Below are 19,010 nucleotides of genomic sequence, written 5' to 3'. Positions count from 1 at the left end.
GACAGCATGAATGTCTTTCTTCAACTCTCTGGAGGAATGTTCCTCAGATATAGCCAGCTGCATCAGCATCAACTCCAAAGCTCTTAAAAAATGCAGTTTCTGGGGTCCAGATGTACTGAATCAGAATGTCTAAGGATGGGGACTGAGCATCTGATCTTAAGGTTACCCTCAGCTTTGATTCTGATCTACACTAATATTTGAGAACTACCAACCAGGAACCATCAGTTTTTCTTTCAAATAATAAGAAATGTATACCATTTTCTGAAAAAGAAGTCATAACTTATGGGTCTCTTCACTGGTTCCCAAACTCTCCTCTCTCTTGCTCTCTCTCGCTCTCTTTTATAAAGTTTGTTTTAATTAGTTATACAAAACAGTAGAATGCATTTTGACACATTATATACAAATGGAGCACAACTTCTCATTCCTCAGGCTGTACATGGTGCAGAGTCATAACAGTAGTGTAATCATATAAGTATATAGGAAAACAATGTCCATCTCATTCTATTGTCCTTCCCATCTCTACAGCCCCACCCTTCCCCTCACTCCCCACTGCACAATGCAAAGTTTCTTCATTCTTCCCTACTACCAACCCACACACTATAGACCAGTATCCACTTATCAGAGAAAACATTTGACCTTTGGTTTTTTGGGATTCACTTATTTCAACTAGCATGATATTCTCTAGTTCCATCCATTTGCTTGAAAATGCCAAAATTGTATTCTTCTTTAAGGCTGAGTAATATTCCATTGTGTATATATACCATTTATCCATTCATCTGTTGAAGGGCATCTAGGTTGCTTCCATAGTTTAGCTATTGTGAATTGAGCTGCTATAAATGCTGTGGCTGTTTCACTCTAGTATGCTAATTTTAACTGGGTCAAATGGTAGTTCTATTCCAAGTTTTCTGAGGAATCTCCATACTGCTTTCCAGAGTGGTTGCACCAATTTGCAGTCCCACCAGCAATGTATGAGTGTACCTTTTTCCCCACATCCTTGCCAACACTTATTATTATTTGTATTTTTTATAATCGCCATTCTGACTAGAGTGAGATGAAATCTTAGAGTAGTTTTGATTTGCCTTTCTCTAATTGCTAAAGAGTACGAACATTTTTTCATATGTTTGTTGATCAATTGTATATCTTTTTCTGAAAACTGTTCAGTTCCTTAGCCCATTTGTTGATTGGGTTATCTGTCTTTTTGGTGTTAAGTTTTTTGAGTTCTTTATATATTTATGCTCTATAAGAGGTGTATGTGGTGAAGACATTTTTTCATTCTGTAGGCTCTCTCTTCACATTATTGTTTGTTTCCTTTGCTGAAAAAAAAAGCTTTTTAGTTTGAATCCATCCCATTTATTGTTATTGATTTTACTTCTTGCACTTTAGGAGTATTGCTAAGGCCAAAATCTCTGTTTTCACATATAAACATGCTGAGATCTTATAGAAGAAAATTAATGTGCATTGCCTCTAGGTATCACAGTAGTTACTATCATATTGTTTTAGCCAGCTTTTTCCTGATGTGACTAAAAGTCTTGACCAGAATAATATAGTGAAGGAAAAGTTTATTTGGGGTCTCACAATTTCAGCGGTCTCAGTTCATAGACAGCTGGCTCCATTTCTTATGGTTTGGAGTGAGGTAGGACATCATAGTAGAGGAGTAGGGTGGAGGGAAGTAACTCGCATGATGATCAGGAGGCAGAGAGAGAGACTCCACTTGCCAGATACCAAATATATATCCCAGAGGTACACCTTCAATGACCCAGCTGCTCAAGCCACAACCTACCCACTCACAGTTAACTCTCAGTTAATCCCATCAGCAGGTTAACTCACTGATTGGGTTAAGACTCTCCTAACCCAATCATTTCTCCTCTAAACTTTTTTTCATTGTCTCACACATGAGCTTTTAGGGGATACCTCACATTGAAACCATAGCACACATGTATTTTTTCCAATTAAGACCTGAGCATAATCCTGTGACATGATATAGTAGGTTGAAAGGTGGCACCCTGCTATGTTCATGTCCTAAGTCTTGTGAATGTTGCCTTATTTGGAAAAAGAATTTTTGCAGACGTATTCAGTTGAAAACCCTAGAGATGAAATCATCTGAGATCACCTGGTAGCCTGTAGCTTCATTTTAAGAAACAAGGGAGGGCTGGAGATGTAGTTTAGAGGTAGAGTACTTGCCTAGCATGTATAAACCATGGGCTCAATTCCCGGACCCACACACACACACACACAAAAAAAAAAAAAACCCACAGACACAGAGAAAGCCTATAGCAATGCCAATATTGGAATTGTGCTGCCAGAAATCAAAGAACCACCAGAAGATGAAAGAGGCAAAGAAGGATTCTCTCCTGGAGCTCCCATAGGTAGTACAGCTTTGTCAACACTGGGCAACCCCATAAACCTATGGGGGAGGAAGTTGCCACCCTTTAAAAGACTTACTGTACTTTTAAAGTTGTTCTTTTATTTGTTTCAGATAAAACGGTTTGGAACAACTTAGGAGGAGCCAGGCAGGTCACCTAGTTACTCCGATTCATCCTTTTAAACAATATAGTGTAACATGGGTTTATTTCTGAGCATGCCTGGAAGCATTGAGGTCTGCCAACTTTCCTTTTTGAACATTGATCTCTGACCTTGAACTGAGTATACTCATAAATGTTTACCCCCACGTGTGCTTTCCTATATGACTATGTATAGGCTCCCAAACCTAATCCCCATGCTTTCTTTGTTCCAGGACAGCATTAGTTTGCAAGTAACCCCAGTGCTCTCCTTACCTGCTTCAGGTAGTAAATCTTCCTCCACTCTTTTGTCTCCTGGTTGTGCTTTGTCACTTGCGCTCACAAATTCATTGCATTCGCTTACATGGTTTAAGCACATTTCCTTCTACCTTAAAGGATCCTGGAATAATAGAGGGAAGTGAAAAGACTGAGGGATGTTTTAGAACTCCTAAAAGTTGTGTGGGAATCATTTTGGTTGGAACAATGTGGACCACCTTGCCCTTCACCCATAGGTAGTCTAGTTCCATTCATGGCACAGCCACTGGTAGCACACCCAAAGACTTCAGCTGTAACCATCCACTCTCCCAGAGCTGGGAACTTGCCTGATATCATCCTTCACTCTGTTAGAACTACCAGGGTGATGTAAAGAATTAAACACACGGAGGAGATAGCCTGCAACGTAGGAGGGGAACTGATAATGTTACAGGGCTGGAGGCTTTGGGGAAACTGAGGCAGTGTGAAGACCCTCCCCCTTTCAATCCCACCTCCTGAGATTGAGTCAGAAAGATTTTTAGACATTTCACTCAGAGTAACAGGCATGAGTTTTTTTAAAAAAGGGTAGGAAAAGGGAAGAGAGGACAGTCTCAAGGGAGAGGGTGGATCCTCTCAGAGAAGAGAGGGGCAGTTCGGTTTCACTGGGGATCCCAGAGGTGTTTCCAGAGTCATGCCCAGGTCCACCTCTTGACTTTTGACTGACAGCAATATGACATCAGACTTTCAAGTACCCACTGCCTTGACAACTCTAGGTCACTCTGGCCCATGCTGAAACTGATTCGAATTGTATTCTTAACCACAAATTCCTATAGATTTTGTGACTAGGAGGAATTATCCTTATATCCCTGAATTTCAGGATCTGGTTTATGAAAATGTTCACAAAGTTTCCCCCTTCAGGGCAACTTGGGTCACTGTTATTGACCTTATTTCAGCCTTCATTTCTCCTGCAGATAACAGGTAGTTTGCTGAGGAATCTGACATATCCTGTTCACTAAGGCCTGGCAGGGCTGCAGATAAATTACTTCTTGGAAAAAAAAATGTATGTGGGGGTGAGCACAGTGGGCCCATTTTATAAAATTATTCCCTTAACTTTTTTATGTTCCCAATGCTCACATCTCTCTGCCCCCTATCATCAGACACTTGTCCTGGTGACAATGCTAAGCATGACCCATTTCAAAAACAACTCTCTAAAAATATATTACATTTGTAAAGTATTCATGGATCTAAAAGCACTTCAGAGTAGCTTTAAGATGAAAGTATTAGCTTTAGATTCAGACAGACCTAGGCTGGAATTCTAACTTAGCCATTTGTCAGCTATAATGAGCCTTGAAGCATGTTGCTAAACCTCCTTGAGGTTTACAAAACAGTCTTGGTTCTTGGGGATGCTGGGAGGATTAGAAGAGAAAATGTAAAGGACTTAGTGTAAAGTGACTGGCAACCAGGAGGGCTTAGCAGTAGCTAGAATTCTTATTCAATGTCAACACAACATGGCGTTAACTCCCTTTCTTTGCTTTACCCCACCCCACATTCTCAGGCTCTTCCTTTTCTTAAAATTTAGGCGGATAATTGATGAGCCTTGTAGGAATAACTTGAGCCTCTGTTATGATTAGCAATTTATTAAAAGTTTCTTTGTAGTTTAAAATTAATTTGAATACTTAACCTACTGCTGTTATGTTTTTCGGGGGTGACTTGGAAATGTCAGGTGTGGTGGACGTGAACTACTACTGACTGGAGATGACTGAACATGTGAAGGTTAATGACAGTAGATATTTTTAAAAAGTATATGAGATCATTAAATTATTGATGATGTTTTTGCTGCAGTAGATTCATAAATAATACATGTTTAAAGGTCCATTTCCTTTACATTTCTTCATGGACTACTAAAGAGTTTTCCTGTTTTGAGTTTAAAAAGAACTGACAGTTGTAGAAAGGTCAGAAAAATGTTCATTCGTGCAGTTTTTACACCAAAAAAAAAAAAAACCCTCAAACTTTAAATAAGAACATACTCAATTTTATATAACCATATCAAAAGGTCTCCTTTATTTTGGGGGCAGAATGGGCAACATATTTAATTTAGCAAACAGGAGCGGAAAAGCTCAAAACAATTTTTATAATAAAAGTGTCACATTAAAATTTATATTATAAAAGTTTTATATTATAAAAACTTTATATTATAAAAAGTTTTCACCCTCAGTAAACCTCCAAATTGAAGCTAGAGTCTATCAATTAAAAAACGGGAGAAAACCAACAATTACTCTCTGAAGCTTATCAATTTCCTTAACAGATTAGCTCTTCAGAATGTATTATTCCAAAGGCAGTGGTGTACAGTAACTGAGGACAGATATTGGGGAAGACTGGGAAATCAGCTATGGTTAACTGCTACCCAGGCTTGGCCTTCCCTGGATCTGTGATGTCTCAGAAATTACGTGCAAAATTCTATTTACATAAGGAAAAGTTTTCATCTGATTTAACTTATTCAAATTCCTGCTACTTCTCCCTATTTCCTTTTAGAACTGGATAAGAGAACAATGGGAGGTAAAGGGAGAAAGAAAGCAAAGCTCTTTTAGTGTTAATCAGCTCTTACCTGCCCAGGGCCACAGGTTCCTCACTCACCTCCCTTTCTCCTTTCTACTTCACTAAAACAAAGCACTCTAAATTTTTGGTTCAACAATATGGCTGAACAGAAACTAATTCCTAGAATATGAATATAAAATATTATCCAGCAACATCTGGAAAGAATACAGAATCTTTGATTCTTTTGTTTCCTTTGCTTTGTTTTGTTTGATGGTACTGGGGATTGAACCCAGGGACCTTCTACCACTAAACTATGTGGCTGCAGTTTTCTCCTCCTCCTCCTCCTCTCCTTCTCCCCCCCCCTTCCCCTCCTCATCCTCTTTCCCCTCTTGGNCCACCCCCCTGCAAAAGTCCCTCCTGTGACACCGGTGTTGAGGACCAGGTTCGAGTCCTGTTCCCCTGCTGTTGAAGACTAAACAGCAGAGAAATACCCAGGCAAGTGCAAACAGTTTTATTTAAAGGATAGAACAGAGAGACAGACAGACAGAGCCACCTCTGCAGAGGCAGAAGAAGGGTCCAAGATGGTGCCCCAGGGAGTGGGATGTCCTGCCCCTTTTATATATTTCAGATTTCCTTTCTTCTCCTGTACCCTCCTCCTCCTCTTATCAGATCTGAAAGTGAGAACAAAGCAGCCCAGGGACACAGGAAGGAAAGGGGTTCAGGAGCAGCCCTGGGGCGTTCATTAACCACTCTTTTCAGGGAGGAACAATTCCCTGGAGGAGGTAACCTTGCCAACAGGTGGGGAGGAGGGGAAGTATCCTGAAGGATTAGCATTTTATTTCCCTGATCCCATCATTCATTGCTGTCTTTTTGCCCCCACCACCACCACTTGCTCCAGGCACTTGATACAGAGGGACAGAGTTAGCTGCCCTGGAAGAAAGCTGGTGCTAAATTTTGGTGTATTCCAAAGGATTCCTCCTGTAGAGTGGTTCTGTAAGCTGACAGGAGATGAGCTACACAGAAGGTCTGTTTGATGTGGGATGAAACAAAGGACATGAACTTGATAGGGGACAAACAGATGAGAATAGTGAGAACAAGAGGTTAAGGGAAGAATTCTTTAAAATGGACCCACTTTACATGGGCCCACACGTGCTTTCTTTTCCAAGAAGCAATTTACCTGCAGCCCTGCCTGGCTTAGGTAGACAGGATATGCCCCATTCCTCAGAAAAGTACCCTATCTGCAGGAGAACAGGAGCCCCAAAATAACATGGACAAGAGAAACCAAAGTTACCTAAAGGGGAAAACTTTTGTGACCCTTTTCATAGACCAGATCCCAAAACTCAGATAGAAAAGGGTAATTCCTCCTGTCCATAAAAATCTGTAAGAATTTATCAAATCAGTAAGAATCTATAGTTAAGAATCCAATTAGAACTGGTTAGAATGGGCCAAAGTGACCTAAAGTTGTCATGGCAGTGGGTACTTGAAAGTCTGATGTGCTTCTGCTGTCAGTCAAAAGTCAAGAGGTGGACTTGGGCAGGATTCTCTGGAGTCACCAATAAAATTGGAGTGCAGGATAGGCAAACTGTCCCTCTCTTCTCTGAGAGAACCCCCTCTACCTTGAGAGTGTCCCCTTTCCCTTTTCCTATCCCTTCAATAAACTCATTGCCTGTCACTCTGAGTGACATGTCTGAAATCTTTCTGACTTGGTTACCAGAATCAGGGTTTGAAGGTGGTTCTTTGACCTGTCTCATTTTCCCAGAAGGCCCCAGTCCTGTAACAAAAGGATCATTTTCTTGAGATTGCAATGTATGTTTAGTAGAAAATATGAAAAACAAACCGATTAAAATCTGAATCTTGGAAAATAGTCAATTCGAATTGGGATGTGAGATGTATTTTACCTATCATTGTAAAGTGCCGTTCCAAATTTTTCCTCTCTTTTTTTCTTTCCTTTGTACTGGGGATTGAACCCAGGGGCATTCTACCACTGAGCCACCTCCCCAGCCCTTTTTATATTTCCATTTCAAGACAGGGTCTTGCTAAGTTGCTTAGAGTAACTTCTAAGTTTCTGTGGCTGGACTCGAACTTAGGATCCTCCTGCCTCAGTCTCCCAATTCACTGGGATTATAAGTGGTGATTTTTTCTTTTTATCACTTTAGGTTTTTTGCAAACTTCACATGATACTTTAGCAAAGGACAAAAATCCATCTTGCTAAAGAGAAGAAATGAGTAACATCTTGGATGACATATCTGAAGCTCTTGGCGCAGTGTGTGGTCTAAGTCTAGAACTAAATTAAGTATCAATTCCTCTTTTGTTCCCTCAAGAGATGTGCGGTCAATAGAATTTTGAGGGAAGTTGTTAGTCTGAGTTCTGTGTATGTATAAAGCCTGCAGTATTTTTAATGATGTGGTAGAATATTTAGTTGGGAAGGCCCTGAGAGATCATCTCTGGTTCTGATTGCTCTTTAACTAACATTAAAATCTGATCTGAAGGCTCAATTCATCAGAATTCTATTGACATGAGACTGAACAACAGGAAAATTTTTAAGAAAACCAATTGATGATCAAGATGTTTAAATAAAATGAAAATATTCAGAGGGCATCCATTACTTTTTTTTTTCTTTTTTCTTTTTGATACTGAGGATTGAACCCAGGGGTGCTTTAAAGCTGAATTATATCCCCATTCCTTTTAATTTTTTAAAGTTTTTTTATTTTGAGACAAATCTCACTAAATTCCCGAGATTGGCCTCAAACTTGTGAAATTCCTCTCTCAGCCTCCCAAATCACTGGGATTTCAGGTTTACACCACTGAGCCTGGCCTGTTCCTTTCATTCTCCATCATCTAATCTCTAGACCTGGATGGTAGTGACTGTAGTCAGAAAGACAAGGCACTTGAAGCACTGAAATCAGAAAACAAATCTAAGTTGAACTTACTAAGACAGGACTGGGAATTCATATTTTTAGAAAGTGTTCTAACGAGATTAAGCCTTGATTTACCAGAGAACTCAGTGAATCCAAATATGCTCTTTGGGACCTAGTATGCATTTCATCTGTATTCGGAGTCTAGTAAATGTGTATTTATCCCCTAAGGATTGTGGTTAAGATTGCAGAAGTTCTCTAAGCCACTGCAATGTTTTCCATCCTGCCTAGCATTCCCTCACTGCCTTTCTTCACCTTTCTTGCACGAAAAGAGATCTGGGGTGACAGGAAATGTGACTGTTCATCTGACATTGCATGGCGTCTTCTTTATTTGCCCTTCATGTCTGCCACAGCCTCTGATGCTGGAACAGCCGAGTCACATTTTGTGAATGTTTTTATTTCACAGAAGACACACGTGATGGCAGTAGGCTTCTGATGATTTAAAGGTTTGATGGGTGCAGCTGTCTGGTAGCTCTTTGTCTTCCACAATCTTTTGCCTAGAAAAAGGAATTCTAATGTGTTTTAATCATGCTGACCAGCAAGGGTCAGGGATTCCTTCACTTGGGTTTGTGTCTCTGGTTGTGTATATTAATACCTTCCTTTAAAGGTAGGTTTTATTTCTGCTTATCTCCTATAACCTTTTAGCTTCGTGTATTTACTCTTTTTCTCGTTGTGCTTGAATAAGCAGATATGAACGATTCTAGGTAAATATATAAAGTGTCTGTATAGGAAGCAACACTGTTATAACTGCTGATTAATCTGGTATTGATTAGTTCAGTTTAACTTGTCAGAGGAGATTTTTGAGAGGTGGGATGGAGAGCACAATGCTGTAAATCATTTTATTTTATTTTTCTAATTAAAATATAATAAGAACCATACAGTCTTCTATCTTTCTCTGCTGTGGATGTATTCTACTCATGGAATTGTAGGTATATTTAATATGTTTTTCAAAATGGTGATTTATTTGTTAGCTGATAATATTACTCAATCTATGAACCTTTCCATTTTGTAGGTACTTATTTTCATTTTGGAAAATAGGTCACTTGATTATGCTGAAATATTATCCTAAGAGTAAAATTATTCATTTTCAAAGTTAAAACTTAGAACTGCTGCTGAGCTGAGCAAAATCACATTTCCAGGTGCTGTTGGGTTTGCAGGGACTTGCTCTTCAACACTGATGGAGGGTTTACTTAAAATGTGTCAAAGGAGAGAAAATGGGTAACCAGGAGGATTTTTTTTCATTGTTGTCTTACAAAGAAATGTTTTTATCATTGTTAGTTACTATAGTAAAAGTGACATTTAAAATTTCCCTCTCCTGTTAAAATCTCAGTGTTTCAGGGTTTCCAATGCATTTTCCATGCCCCTCTTCTCATGTGGTAATGTAATAATAGTTAGTCAGCTGTCTGTTTTTGCCTGATGAACTTTTCCAAACCTTTCAGTTTTATTTTATTTATTCTTTCAAGGTACAAATCTCTTCAGAAAACTTGTGAAATTTCAGATGTCCAATTTGGATTCTGTAAGGGGAAATGTATTTAAATGGGGTTTTAGTGGAATAAATTATGTCAAGTGATAGCATCGACTTACCTTTAATGCATTAACTTATCTTGGAAAAGTACAGAGACACGTGTCACTATTGTCCTGAATTTAATGACTGAAAATGCTATTAAAAAACCTAATTTTGAATTATTCTTAAAACATTTTAACTAGATTTGCTTTACAAAACTTGCATTCTTAAAATCTCCCAAATTATTGAATTTCAAATTTGGTTTTCAGAAGGAGATGGCTTGTGAAGACCTTAATGAAGTGCCTGTGTCATTGTGCTTGATGGAGTGTCCCCACCTAAACATCTTGTTGGCTGTAGACACAGATGTCAGTATTTTAGATCCGAAAGGGCAGGGCAGGGCTTTCCCTCCCTTGCCAGAAAGCTTCTAGCTCCACTGGTGGGACTATAAGTTCCGTTCAGCAACATAAACAGAAAGGCCAAGCCTCCTGTCTGTCTATCCTTCAGTGTTTGTGGTGCATTGGACTTTAAAAGTGTTCTTCCCAACATTATTTTCTTTGATGTTGCCCTAGGTGTGGGATGTAGGCATAATTAATATTGTCTCCATCCTCAAGGGAAGCAGTGGAGGCTAAAGGGCGAGGTTCAGTGGGCACCGTGCGAGAGTGTGCAGGTGGAGCTGGTGACAGTGATGGGGCGCTGGTTGGTGGGCACAATGCACTCCTGGAGGGACCTGGTGACCGAAACGCCCCTGGCACCTCCCTAGTGCCAGCACTGGCTCTGAGTCCCTAACTCTTCCCTCTCTGGCCACGCAGGCTGTGCAGGATGTGCATCCGAGGAGAGACTCTTCCACAAACTGTTTTCTCGTTATAACCGGTTCATCCGGCCCGTGGAAAACGTTTCCGATCCTGTCACCGTGTATTTTGAAGTGGCCATCACACAGCTGGCCAACGTGGTGAGTGTCAGGCATTTGCCACGTGTTCCTCTGGAGGCTCTGACTCCGATGTCAGAGAAGTCCCCACATTTGAGGGGACACTTTCTTCAGTAAAGCTCCACTTGTTCACCTTAGATGGTGATTGTCTGGAACTGCTTTTGGGACCAGTTTATGAAACAAAGAAGTGGAGGGAAGTTGAAGGGAGAATTAGAAGAGCTGTACTTACTATGGATTGGGTTGTTGTAAATACAGAACTGAGCTGCATCTAGAGTCTGGGTGGCCCACTCACTGGACAGCATTGCTTCAAATCCCTGGTTAATGAGTCCTTTCAGGTCATCGTTCTGAAGATGGTGAGAGGTAACACTGAAAGCAGAGCTTGGCTACTAGTATCAAAGTTTTTTGTTGTTTTTTAGGCGCTGCTTAAATACAAGATGATTTTTTTCCCTTATGTAATGGAAATCTGAAATTTTGCAGTCTAGGAGTTTAGCACGAGGTGGCTTCATGATGTGAGCAATTGTGTGTTCAGTTGCCCAGGTTATGCACTGCACAACTCCAGAGGATGTCACTTACATGGGCTATGATGATAAGAGCATAAGCCAACTATGGCAACAGTGACCAAGGTTCCTTCTATCTTTTTACTTCACTATCCTTTGCATGTGACTTCTTCCATTAGTGTTGCTTCATGTTCCAAGATAACTGCTGTCTTTCCTCTTATCACATTCATATTTTGGGCAAAAAGCAGGAGGAAGGGAGAAAAGGGTTAAAGGGGCACATACCAGACATTTGTGACCTCTTCAGGGAGCTTTCTTAGAAGTCTTCCCAACAACTTCTTCTTTCTGTCTTCATCCCCTCTTGTTGCCAGAGAAAGTTGGGAAAGTAGCTTTTTTAAACTGAAATTTTACTGTTTGAAATAATTTGATTAAACCCAGTTATAAGAAATAATAGAGAAATTCCTTATATGTTTTGCCCAGTTTCATCGACTATCTCTCCTCCATTTCTAAAGTAGTGTCATTACAAGAACATTACATAGGGCTGATGCTGTGGCTCAGTGGTGGAGTGCTCCTCTACCATGCATGAGGTGCTGGGTTCGATTCTTAGCAACCCATAGAAGTAAAATAAAGATATTGTGTCCATCTAAAAACTGAAAAATAAATATTAAAGAAAACATTACATATACATAGAATATGATGACTTGCAGCCTTGGCTCTTTTGCTTAGTGTTATCTAAGTGTTGAATGTATCAACGGTGTGTGTTCCTTCTCGTCACTGAGTAGTGTCCCATGGTTCTGATGTACCACAGTTCATTTAATCATTTGCTTGTTGAAGAACATTTGGGCTCATTCTAGTTTTTTTGGTTTATTATGAATAAAGCTGCTATGAACATTCGTTAAAGGTTTTTGCATAAACATAAATCTTCATATCTCTAGGATTAATACCCAGGGGCACTGCATGGCTGCGTCACATGGCAGTTATCAGGTGAGCTGTGGGGATGGCTCTGTGATGTTCTAACTGCCAGGATACTTTGTCCCAATTACGTTCACACCCCCTGCTGCTGTCTGAGCCCCCAGCTGGACCCTAAAGATCCAGAGAGCTCTATGTGGAAGTATGTTTGTTGCCATGCAACCTGACCTTGGTCACAGTCTTCTATCTTTCAGGGCAGGAGAACGTCTACTCCTGCCTCACAGAGATGCCTAGCCAGTGTTCCTAATGGCTTGGCAGACCTGAAATGGCAAACTTGGTAAAATTAGTAGCCTGCTTGGCCTTGTGGATCCATGTCTCTGAGTCTATTGCTGTGGATCCAGTATATTGGAAATTGTGACTCAAAACTTGCAATACAGCTGGAGCATCACCTAATTCATTTTCCTCAGAAAGAAATGGAAGATGGTCCCAAGGATGTGAGGTGGTATCGTGGGTCTCTGGCCTCCTCCAGGGGGGCTGTCTGATTACAGGGCACATGTTCATTGGTGTGGCCTGGAACTGGATGGACACCTTGGCTTTCTAGACGAGCTCCTGATCCAAATCGGTTGACACCTCTGAGGGTGTCCTTACCTCCACACACCAGCTCCATACTGAGGAAGTGTAGCAGGGGAGAAAGGGCTACTGCTAGAAGGGTATTATCAACTGATTTTAGCTCCCAGGACACAGTGTAGAACACTAGTTCAGAGAGGAAGCAGGCTTTGAAAGATGGTTGAAGTTTATTCCAGTTACCTCTGAATTTATTCCAGTTACTTCCTGAAACTGAGACTGCAGAACTTGTCTTTTCTTGACTGACATCTCATGGATTTATTGACATGACTCCTGCTAACCTATGCAGATTGCAAAGTGACCCCTGTATGATCAGAATGCATTGACTTTAGGCTTGGGTAACTGTAAAACAATGCTGGCCACCGCCTGCTAGTTCTATGTTTTCTGGGATCAATAGGAAACCATGAATGTAACTGTTTTTGCTGATCTTTTTAAACCTTTGGACTTATCATGGCTTGACAACCCATTTGAAGGAGGAAGCTTGCCTCTCTAGGAAAGGCAGTAGAGAGCATGAAATGAAAGAGTAGAAAACTGCAGAGTGGCCCGGGGAACCAGGGCAGAATGGTGTCTGAGCCTCAGCACAGCGCCCTGAGCCTCAGTGGAGTTCATTTAGTCTAGAGGGTTCTTGGGTGCCTTGGGAAGCTGGGTTGGCTGAGCAAGTCTTGGGAATCAACTGCTGGCCACTGTCGACAGCCCTTGGACTATTGTGATGTAAAACTACCCAAGGTTCTAGATGAATCTTTGGTAACTTTCACACTGAGAGTTGGTAGCCACTTAGGAACTTATTATACTGGGGATATTGGCCTGGAATGCTTTTCCTCCAAATAGCCTCATTTAAGAATCTGCTTAGACATTACTTCCTCAGAGAAGGCTTCTTTGGCCATCTTGTATAAAATAGATGTATGTGTGTTTTATGTGTGTGTGTACCTGCACATGGACTACTCTATGAGAGTTATCTATTCATAGGACTTATCTTTATGTCATATTATATTGTGTGTGTGTGTGTGTGTAAATTTTATATTTCCCCAACTACCAGCTAAGACACATGAAGATAGAACATTTTCCCATGTTACTTCTCTATTCCCAGTATTTACATAGCACATAATAGTTACTCAATAAAAATTTGTTTCATGAGTGATTGAAGGGGTGGCTTGGGTAGGGAAAGGGAATATGTAGTGGGTGGGTAGCAGATTCCAGCTGGGAAACTCCATGAGGCTGATGTTTTTGGTAGATGCTGAGGGGAAAGCAAGGACCTGGGTTTGGGTATCTGTATCCTCTGCAATACTTTCTCTCCCTCTTTTCCAAGACACTCTCTCCTCTTCTTTTTTTCCTTTAATGGAGTCAGAAAACTTTATGGGTTATGGTGAGCACAAAGACTTCAGAGAGGAGGTGAGACCTAAATCAGCTTAGACCGATTAAAGCCACATTTCCTTTAAAGTCCACAGCATCGGGGCCAGATGTGGAAATATTGCATTTCTGGCTGCATGCTAAATAAATTTTGTTGTTTGTTTTTGGTATTTATTTTTTTAGTTGTAATTGGACACAATACCTTTATTTTATTTATTTTTATGTGGTGCTGAGGATCGAACCCAGGGCCTTGCACGTGCTAGGCCAGCACTCTACTGCTAAGCCACAATCCCAGCCCAATAAATGCTTTTTTAAATATTGCTTTTTCAGTCTTCTTGCTTTCCTTCATTAGCAAGAGTCACTCAGATTCATCTCTCTTTAGTTGTGATTCTTGCTATAAGATCTACCTCTATTAGCAAGTACATGTGAAGCTAAAAATATGATTTCTTTTTCCCAGGATGAAGTAAACCAGATCATGGAAACCAATTTGTGGCTACGTCACGTATGTCTCTCTCTCTTTGAACTGTGGTCCTCACATGTCCACTCAATATCAGATGGATAGAACCCACTGGCATGACCTTTTTCCATGCCCATCTTGTGATAGACATACCTTACAGCTGACTTGATGTAGGTTTTACAGGTGCAGAAACCTAGTGACAAATGTCTCTCCGACACAGAGACTTTCTATTTTCTGCTTTCTAATCTCCTATTTTTAACTTGGGCTTCAGATTCTGATGCTTGCTCACTCCTTGATCTCTGCTGCCCCAGGCCTGGAGAGGTCAGTAGCCGAGATTCCCACCAGCTGACTCTATCAGTTATATTGTCTCCTCACTTAAAAAAACTTGATAACTTTACACAGATTTGGAAACAAACTCATCATCACACACAGTTTTAATATTAGAAATGGGTTACTACTACAGTTTGACTATAGTTCATGGGACATGGAAGTCAAGCCTATAACCTCAACCAGATAACTAACAATTAATAGAAAATTATCTAGTTAAATATTGCCCCCCAAAACAACTCAACTATTTAGCCCCCTATTCCCCATGTATATAATTTACCGGCTTTTGCTAGAAACCCTGCAGTCTTCAAATAAGAATTTATTTATTTTTTTAAAAATCTGTTGATCCAACATAAGGAAGACAGTTATTTAAAAATTTTAAAATTATTCTTATTCATTTCAGATCTGGAATGATTATAAGTTGCGCTGGGATCCAATGGAATATGATGGCATTGAGACTATTCGTGTTCCGGCGGATAAGATTTGGAAGCCTGACATTGTTCTCTATAACAAGTATGAGTGTCTGACAGTCACGGTCTCTTTCCCAAGTTACTTTTGGCACATGCCAATCCACAGGGAGTCGTATTGATGTGTTTGATTTATTTTACAGTGCTGTTGGTGATTTCCAAATCGAAGGCAAGACAAAAGCCCTTCTTAAATACGACGGCATGATCACCTGGACCCCACCAGCTATTTTTAAGAGTTCCTGTCCTATGGATATCACCTTCTTCCCTTTTGATCATCAAAATTGTTCCCTGAAGTTTGGTTCCTGGACATACGATAAAGCTGAAATTGATCTTCTAATCATTGGCTCTAAAGTAGACATGAATGACTTTTGGGAAAACAGTGAATGGGAAATTGTTGATGCCTCTGGCTACAAGCATGACATAAAATACAACTGTTGTGAAGAGATATACACAGACATAACCTATTCCTTCTACATTCGGAGATTGCCAATGTTTTACACCATTAATCTGATCATCCCCTGTCTCTTTATTTCATTTCTGACTGTGTTGGTCTTTTACCTTCCTTCAGACTGTGGTGAAAAAGTGACACTTTGCATCTCAGTTCTGCTTTCCCTGACTGTGTTTTTGCTGGTCATTACAGAAACCATCCCGTCCACCTCTCTTGTGATCCCACTGGTGGGTGAGTATCTGCTGTTCACCATGATCTTTGTCACACTATCCATTGTGGTGACCGTGTTTGTGTTAAACATACACTATCGCACCCCTACAACACACACCATGCCCAAATGGGTGAAGACAATTTTCCTCCAGCTGTTCCCACAGATCTTGATGATGAGGCGGCCTCTGGACAAGATGAAGGAAAAAAATTCCAAGCAAAATCCCGAAGTTCTTTCAGGTAAGCCTGTCAAGGTCAGGTTTGCTAATCGCAGAGAACCTAAACTTCTGAAGGAATGCTGCCACTGTCATAAGTCAAGTGGGGCAGCTACCAGCAAGAGAAGATTACGTCATCAGCCTTCACAATGGGCAACAGAGAATTTGGAGCACTCTCCTGAAGTTGAAGATGTGATTGATAGTGTTCAATTCATAGCAGAAAATATGAAGAGCCACAATGAAACAAAGGAGGTAAATACACATCTCCTCTCATTTAAAGACTTAGATCCTCAGTGTGAGTTGTGTTTGTAAGAGAGTCGGGCAGCTTTGTTATTATGCAGTTACTGATGGACTGACCTAGGGGTCAGAGCAAATCTCCACCAACTGAGGTAAACCTCAAATCTCAATCTGGTTAAAATGCATGTTCAGGGCAACCTTGGTTAATTAAACCAAGAACCCTTTCACAAGAAATGTTGACAAATTGAAGGGTGGAAAGGGAAAAGCTGCCCTGGAGGGGAAGAATTGACCGCAGAGCTTTGCAGCCTCCAAGTAGTGGGAGAAGGTGTGTGAGCTCCAGTGTTCAGCAACTCCAGTCCTGCTTGTTCTACTTGAGATGGATTGAATGAGCTTTGGGGATATTTTTAGTATCCACATATTCTGCTTCTGGTGCCCAGAGTCTAACTATAGAAGCACACAGCCTTCCCTCATTCTCCAAGGAGAGAGATCAAGGAAATCATGCCAGTTTTCCACTCCATAAGGATGACGAGCTAAGGGCAGCTGAAATCTTGTGCAGGCGCCTGGGTTTATTTTACATGACAGATGCTGGCATCCATATCTCTTAGTGAAAGGATATTGTGAGAGCTAATGTGCACCCCGTGGGTGAGGGGGCAGATACTAGGAATGCCTGCTATCTAGGGTAAAAAGTCTGGAAAAACTCACCTTTGGGGTGGCACTTTGTAAAGTCTAGGAGACAGAGTTCCTGTTGACTTAATTGCCATCAGGAAGGGCTCTCAAGACACAGCTGCAGAGACTTTACAGTTTGAAAAGCTGTTCTTCCTGCTCAGAGGGTCCTCAACAGTACCTCATGGCTTCCATTCCCCCCAACTGCATGCTTCACATCCACTCCCCAGGCTTACCATGGGGTCAGTGGTGCCAATGACAAGAGTTGAGCTATCTAACAGCTGCTTCTTGGGAGTGTTCCCTGTAGTCGGGAAAAATCTTTTGTGACCTAGGTATTCCTGACCCACCAGGTCTTCTGCATGCTCTATAGCCAGCTCCACGAGGTACCCATGGAGACACATCCACCCTCTTCAGACAAAACAAAATTTCTTTCATTTTTTGGGGGGTGAGGGGTGGTAACCAGGGATTGAACTCAGGGGCACTAGACCACTGAGCCACAACCCCAGCCCTCAAAACAAAATTTCTTATAGGTACTACTTAGAAGGCATGGGTTAACCAAAATGCCACCAACATTTGTTTTTAAAAGTACTGGGGAAATCTTTGAAAAAGAAAACGTTATGGAGCCGGGCGTGATGGCATACGCCTATAATCCCAGCAGCTTGGGAGGCTGAAGCAGGAGGATCATGAGTTCAAAGCCAGCCTCAGCAATGGCGAGGTGCTATTGGTGAGACCCTATATCTAAATAAAAAAATACATAATGGGGCTGATGAACTGGCTCAGTGGCTGAGTGCCTCTGAGCTAGTTCAATCCCCAGTACCTAAAAAAAAAACTTATGAAACAGAACATGCTTCCTTATGGTTTTTATTTTTAAAAATAGCTTTGACTTTTTGTTTGCATTTCAGGTAGAAGATGACTGGAAATATGTGGCCATGGTGGTAGACAGAATATTTCTTTGGATATTTATAATTGTCTGTGTGTTTGGAACCACGGGGCTATTTCTACAGCCGCTATTTGTGAACACAGAAAAATTTTAACATGTCTTTTCTCTTAGAAACTCACAGACTCTATATTTGTTCTGTATTCCTTACCACAGGAAAGGCCAAGTTCCCCATCTATTGAAACTGAAGACTACCTGGAAAAAAGAGGAATATATTGCAAATTTAGGAGTTGAAATGTAGCACAGGGGAGTACATTAAGATGTTTTATTACACACTAAAGCTCACAACTGGCAGCACCCATAAACTAACAGTGTCAGGTCAGCTTCTCTTTTCTTTTTTTTTTATTATTGGTTGTTCAAAACATTGCAGAGCTCTTGACATATCATATTTCATACATTAGATTCAAGTGGGTTATGAACTCCCATTTTTACCCCAAATACAGATTGCAGAATCACATCGGTTACACATCCACATTTTTACATAATGCCATATTAGTGACTGTTGTATTCTGCTACATTTCCTATCCTCAACTATCCCCCCTCCCCTCCCCTCCCATCTTCTCTCTCTACCCCATCTACTATAATTCATTTCTCTCCTTGTTTATTTTCCCATTCCCCTCACAACCTCTTATATGTAATTTTGTATAGCAATGAGGGTCTCCTTCCATTTCCATGCAATTTCCCTTTTCTCTCCCTTTCCCTCCCACCTCATGTCTCTGTTTAATGTTAATCTTTTCCTCCTGCTCTTCCTCCCTGCTCTGTTCTTAGTTGCTCTCATTATATCAGAGAAGACATTTGGCATTTGTTTTTTAGGGATTGGCTAGCTTCACTTAGCATAATCTGCTCTAGTGCCATCCATTTCCCTGCAAATTCCATGATTTTGTCATTTTTTATTGCTGCGTAATACTCCATGGTGTATAAATGCCACATTTTTTTAATCCATTCATCTATTGAAGGGCATCTGGGTTGGTTCCACAGTCTAGCAATTGTGAATTGTGCTGCTATGAACATCGATGTGGCAGTATCTCTGTAGTACGCTCTTTTAAGGT

The 19,010-nt window shown here is 40.8% G+C and overlaps 1 protein-coding gene across 2 annotated transcripts; it reads left to right on the top strand.

The window, feature by feature from the left end:
• Positions 1–8,529: 8,529 nt before the first annotated feature.
• Chrna6 (cholinergic receptor nicotinic alpha 6 subunit) lies at positions 8,530–18,325 on the top strand. Of its 2 annotated transcripts, XM_015506202.2 has the most exons (6): positions 8,530–8,807; positions 10,514–10,653; positions 14,461–14,505; positions 15,191–15,300; positions 15,398–16,376; positions 17,927–18,325. In XM_015506202.2, the coding sequence occupies exons 1-6, from the start codon at positions 8,729–8,731 to the stop codon at positions 18,056–18,058; spliced, it is 1,485 nt and encodes a 494-aa protein (XP_015361688.1). In that variant the 5' UTR covers positions 8,530–8,728; the 3' UTR covers positions 18,059–18,325. The 2 variants fall into 2 exon arrangements, with proteins under 2 accessions (XP_015361688.1, XP_048648813.1); XM_048792856.1 differs by lacking the exon at positions 14,461–14,505 and having other exon boundaries at positions 8,552–8,807.
• The last annotated feature ends 685 nt before the right edge of the window (positions 18,326–19,010 follow it).

The sequence above is a fragment of the Marmota marmota genome, unplaced genomic scaffold, assembly GCF_001458135.2.
Source record: "Marmota marmota marmota unplaced genomic scaffold, marMar, whole genome shotgun sequence".
NCBI lineage: Eukaryota > Metazoa > Chordata > Mammalia > Rodentia > Sciuridae > Marmota > Marmota marmota.
This window is presented reverse-complemented; position numbering and strand designations above follow the sequence as displayed.

Bases quoted from the DNA above. Each gene is read 5' to 3' on its own strand.
- Chrna6 (XM_015506202.2), top strand. From the start codon at position 8,729: ATGCTGACCAGCAAGGGTCAGGGATTCCTTCACTTGGGTTTGTGTCTC. The intron at 14,506-15,190 runs GTATGTCTCTCT...TATTCATTTCAG, and splicing joins CCAATTTGTGGCTACGTCAC to ATCTGGAATGATTATAAGTT. The intron at 16,377-17,926 runs GTAAATACACAT...TTTGCATTTCAG, and splicing joins GCCACAATGAAACAAAGGAG to GTAGAAGATGACTGGAAATA.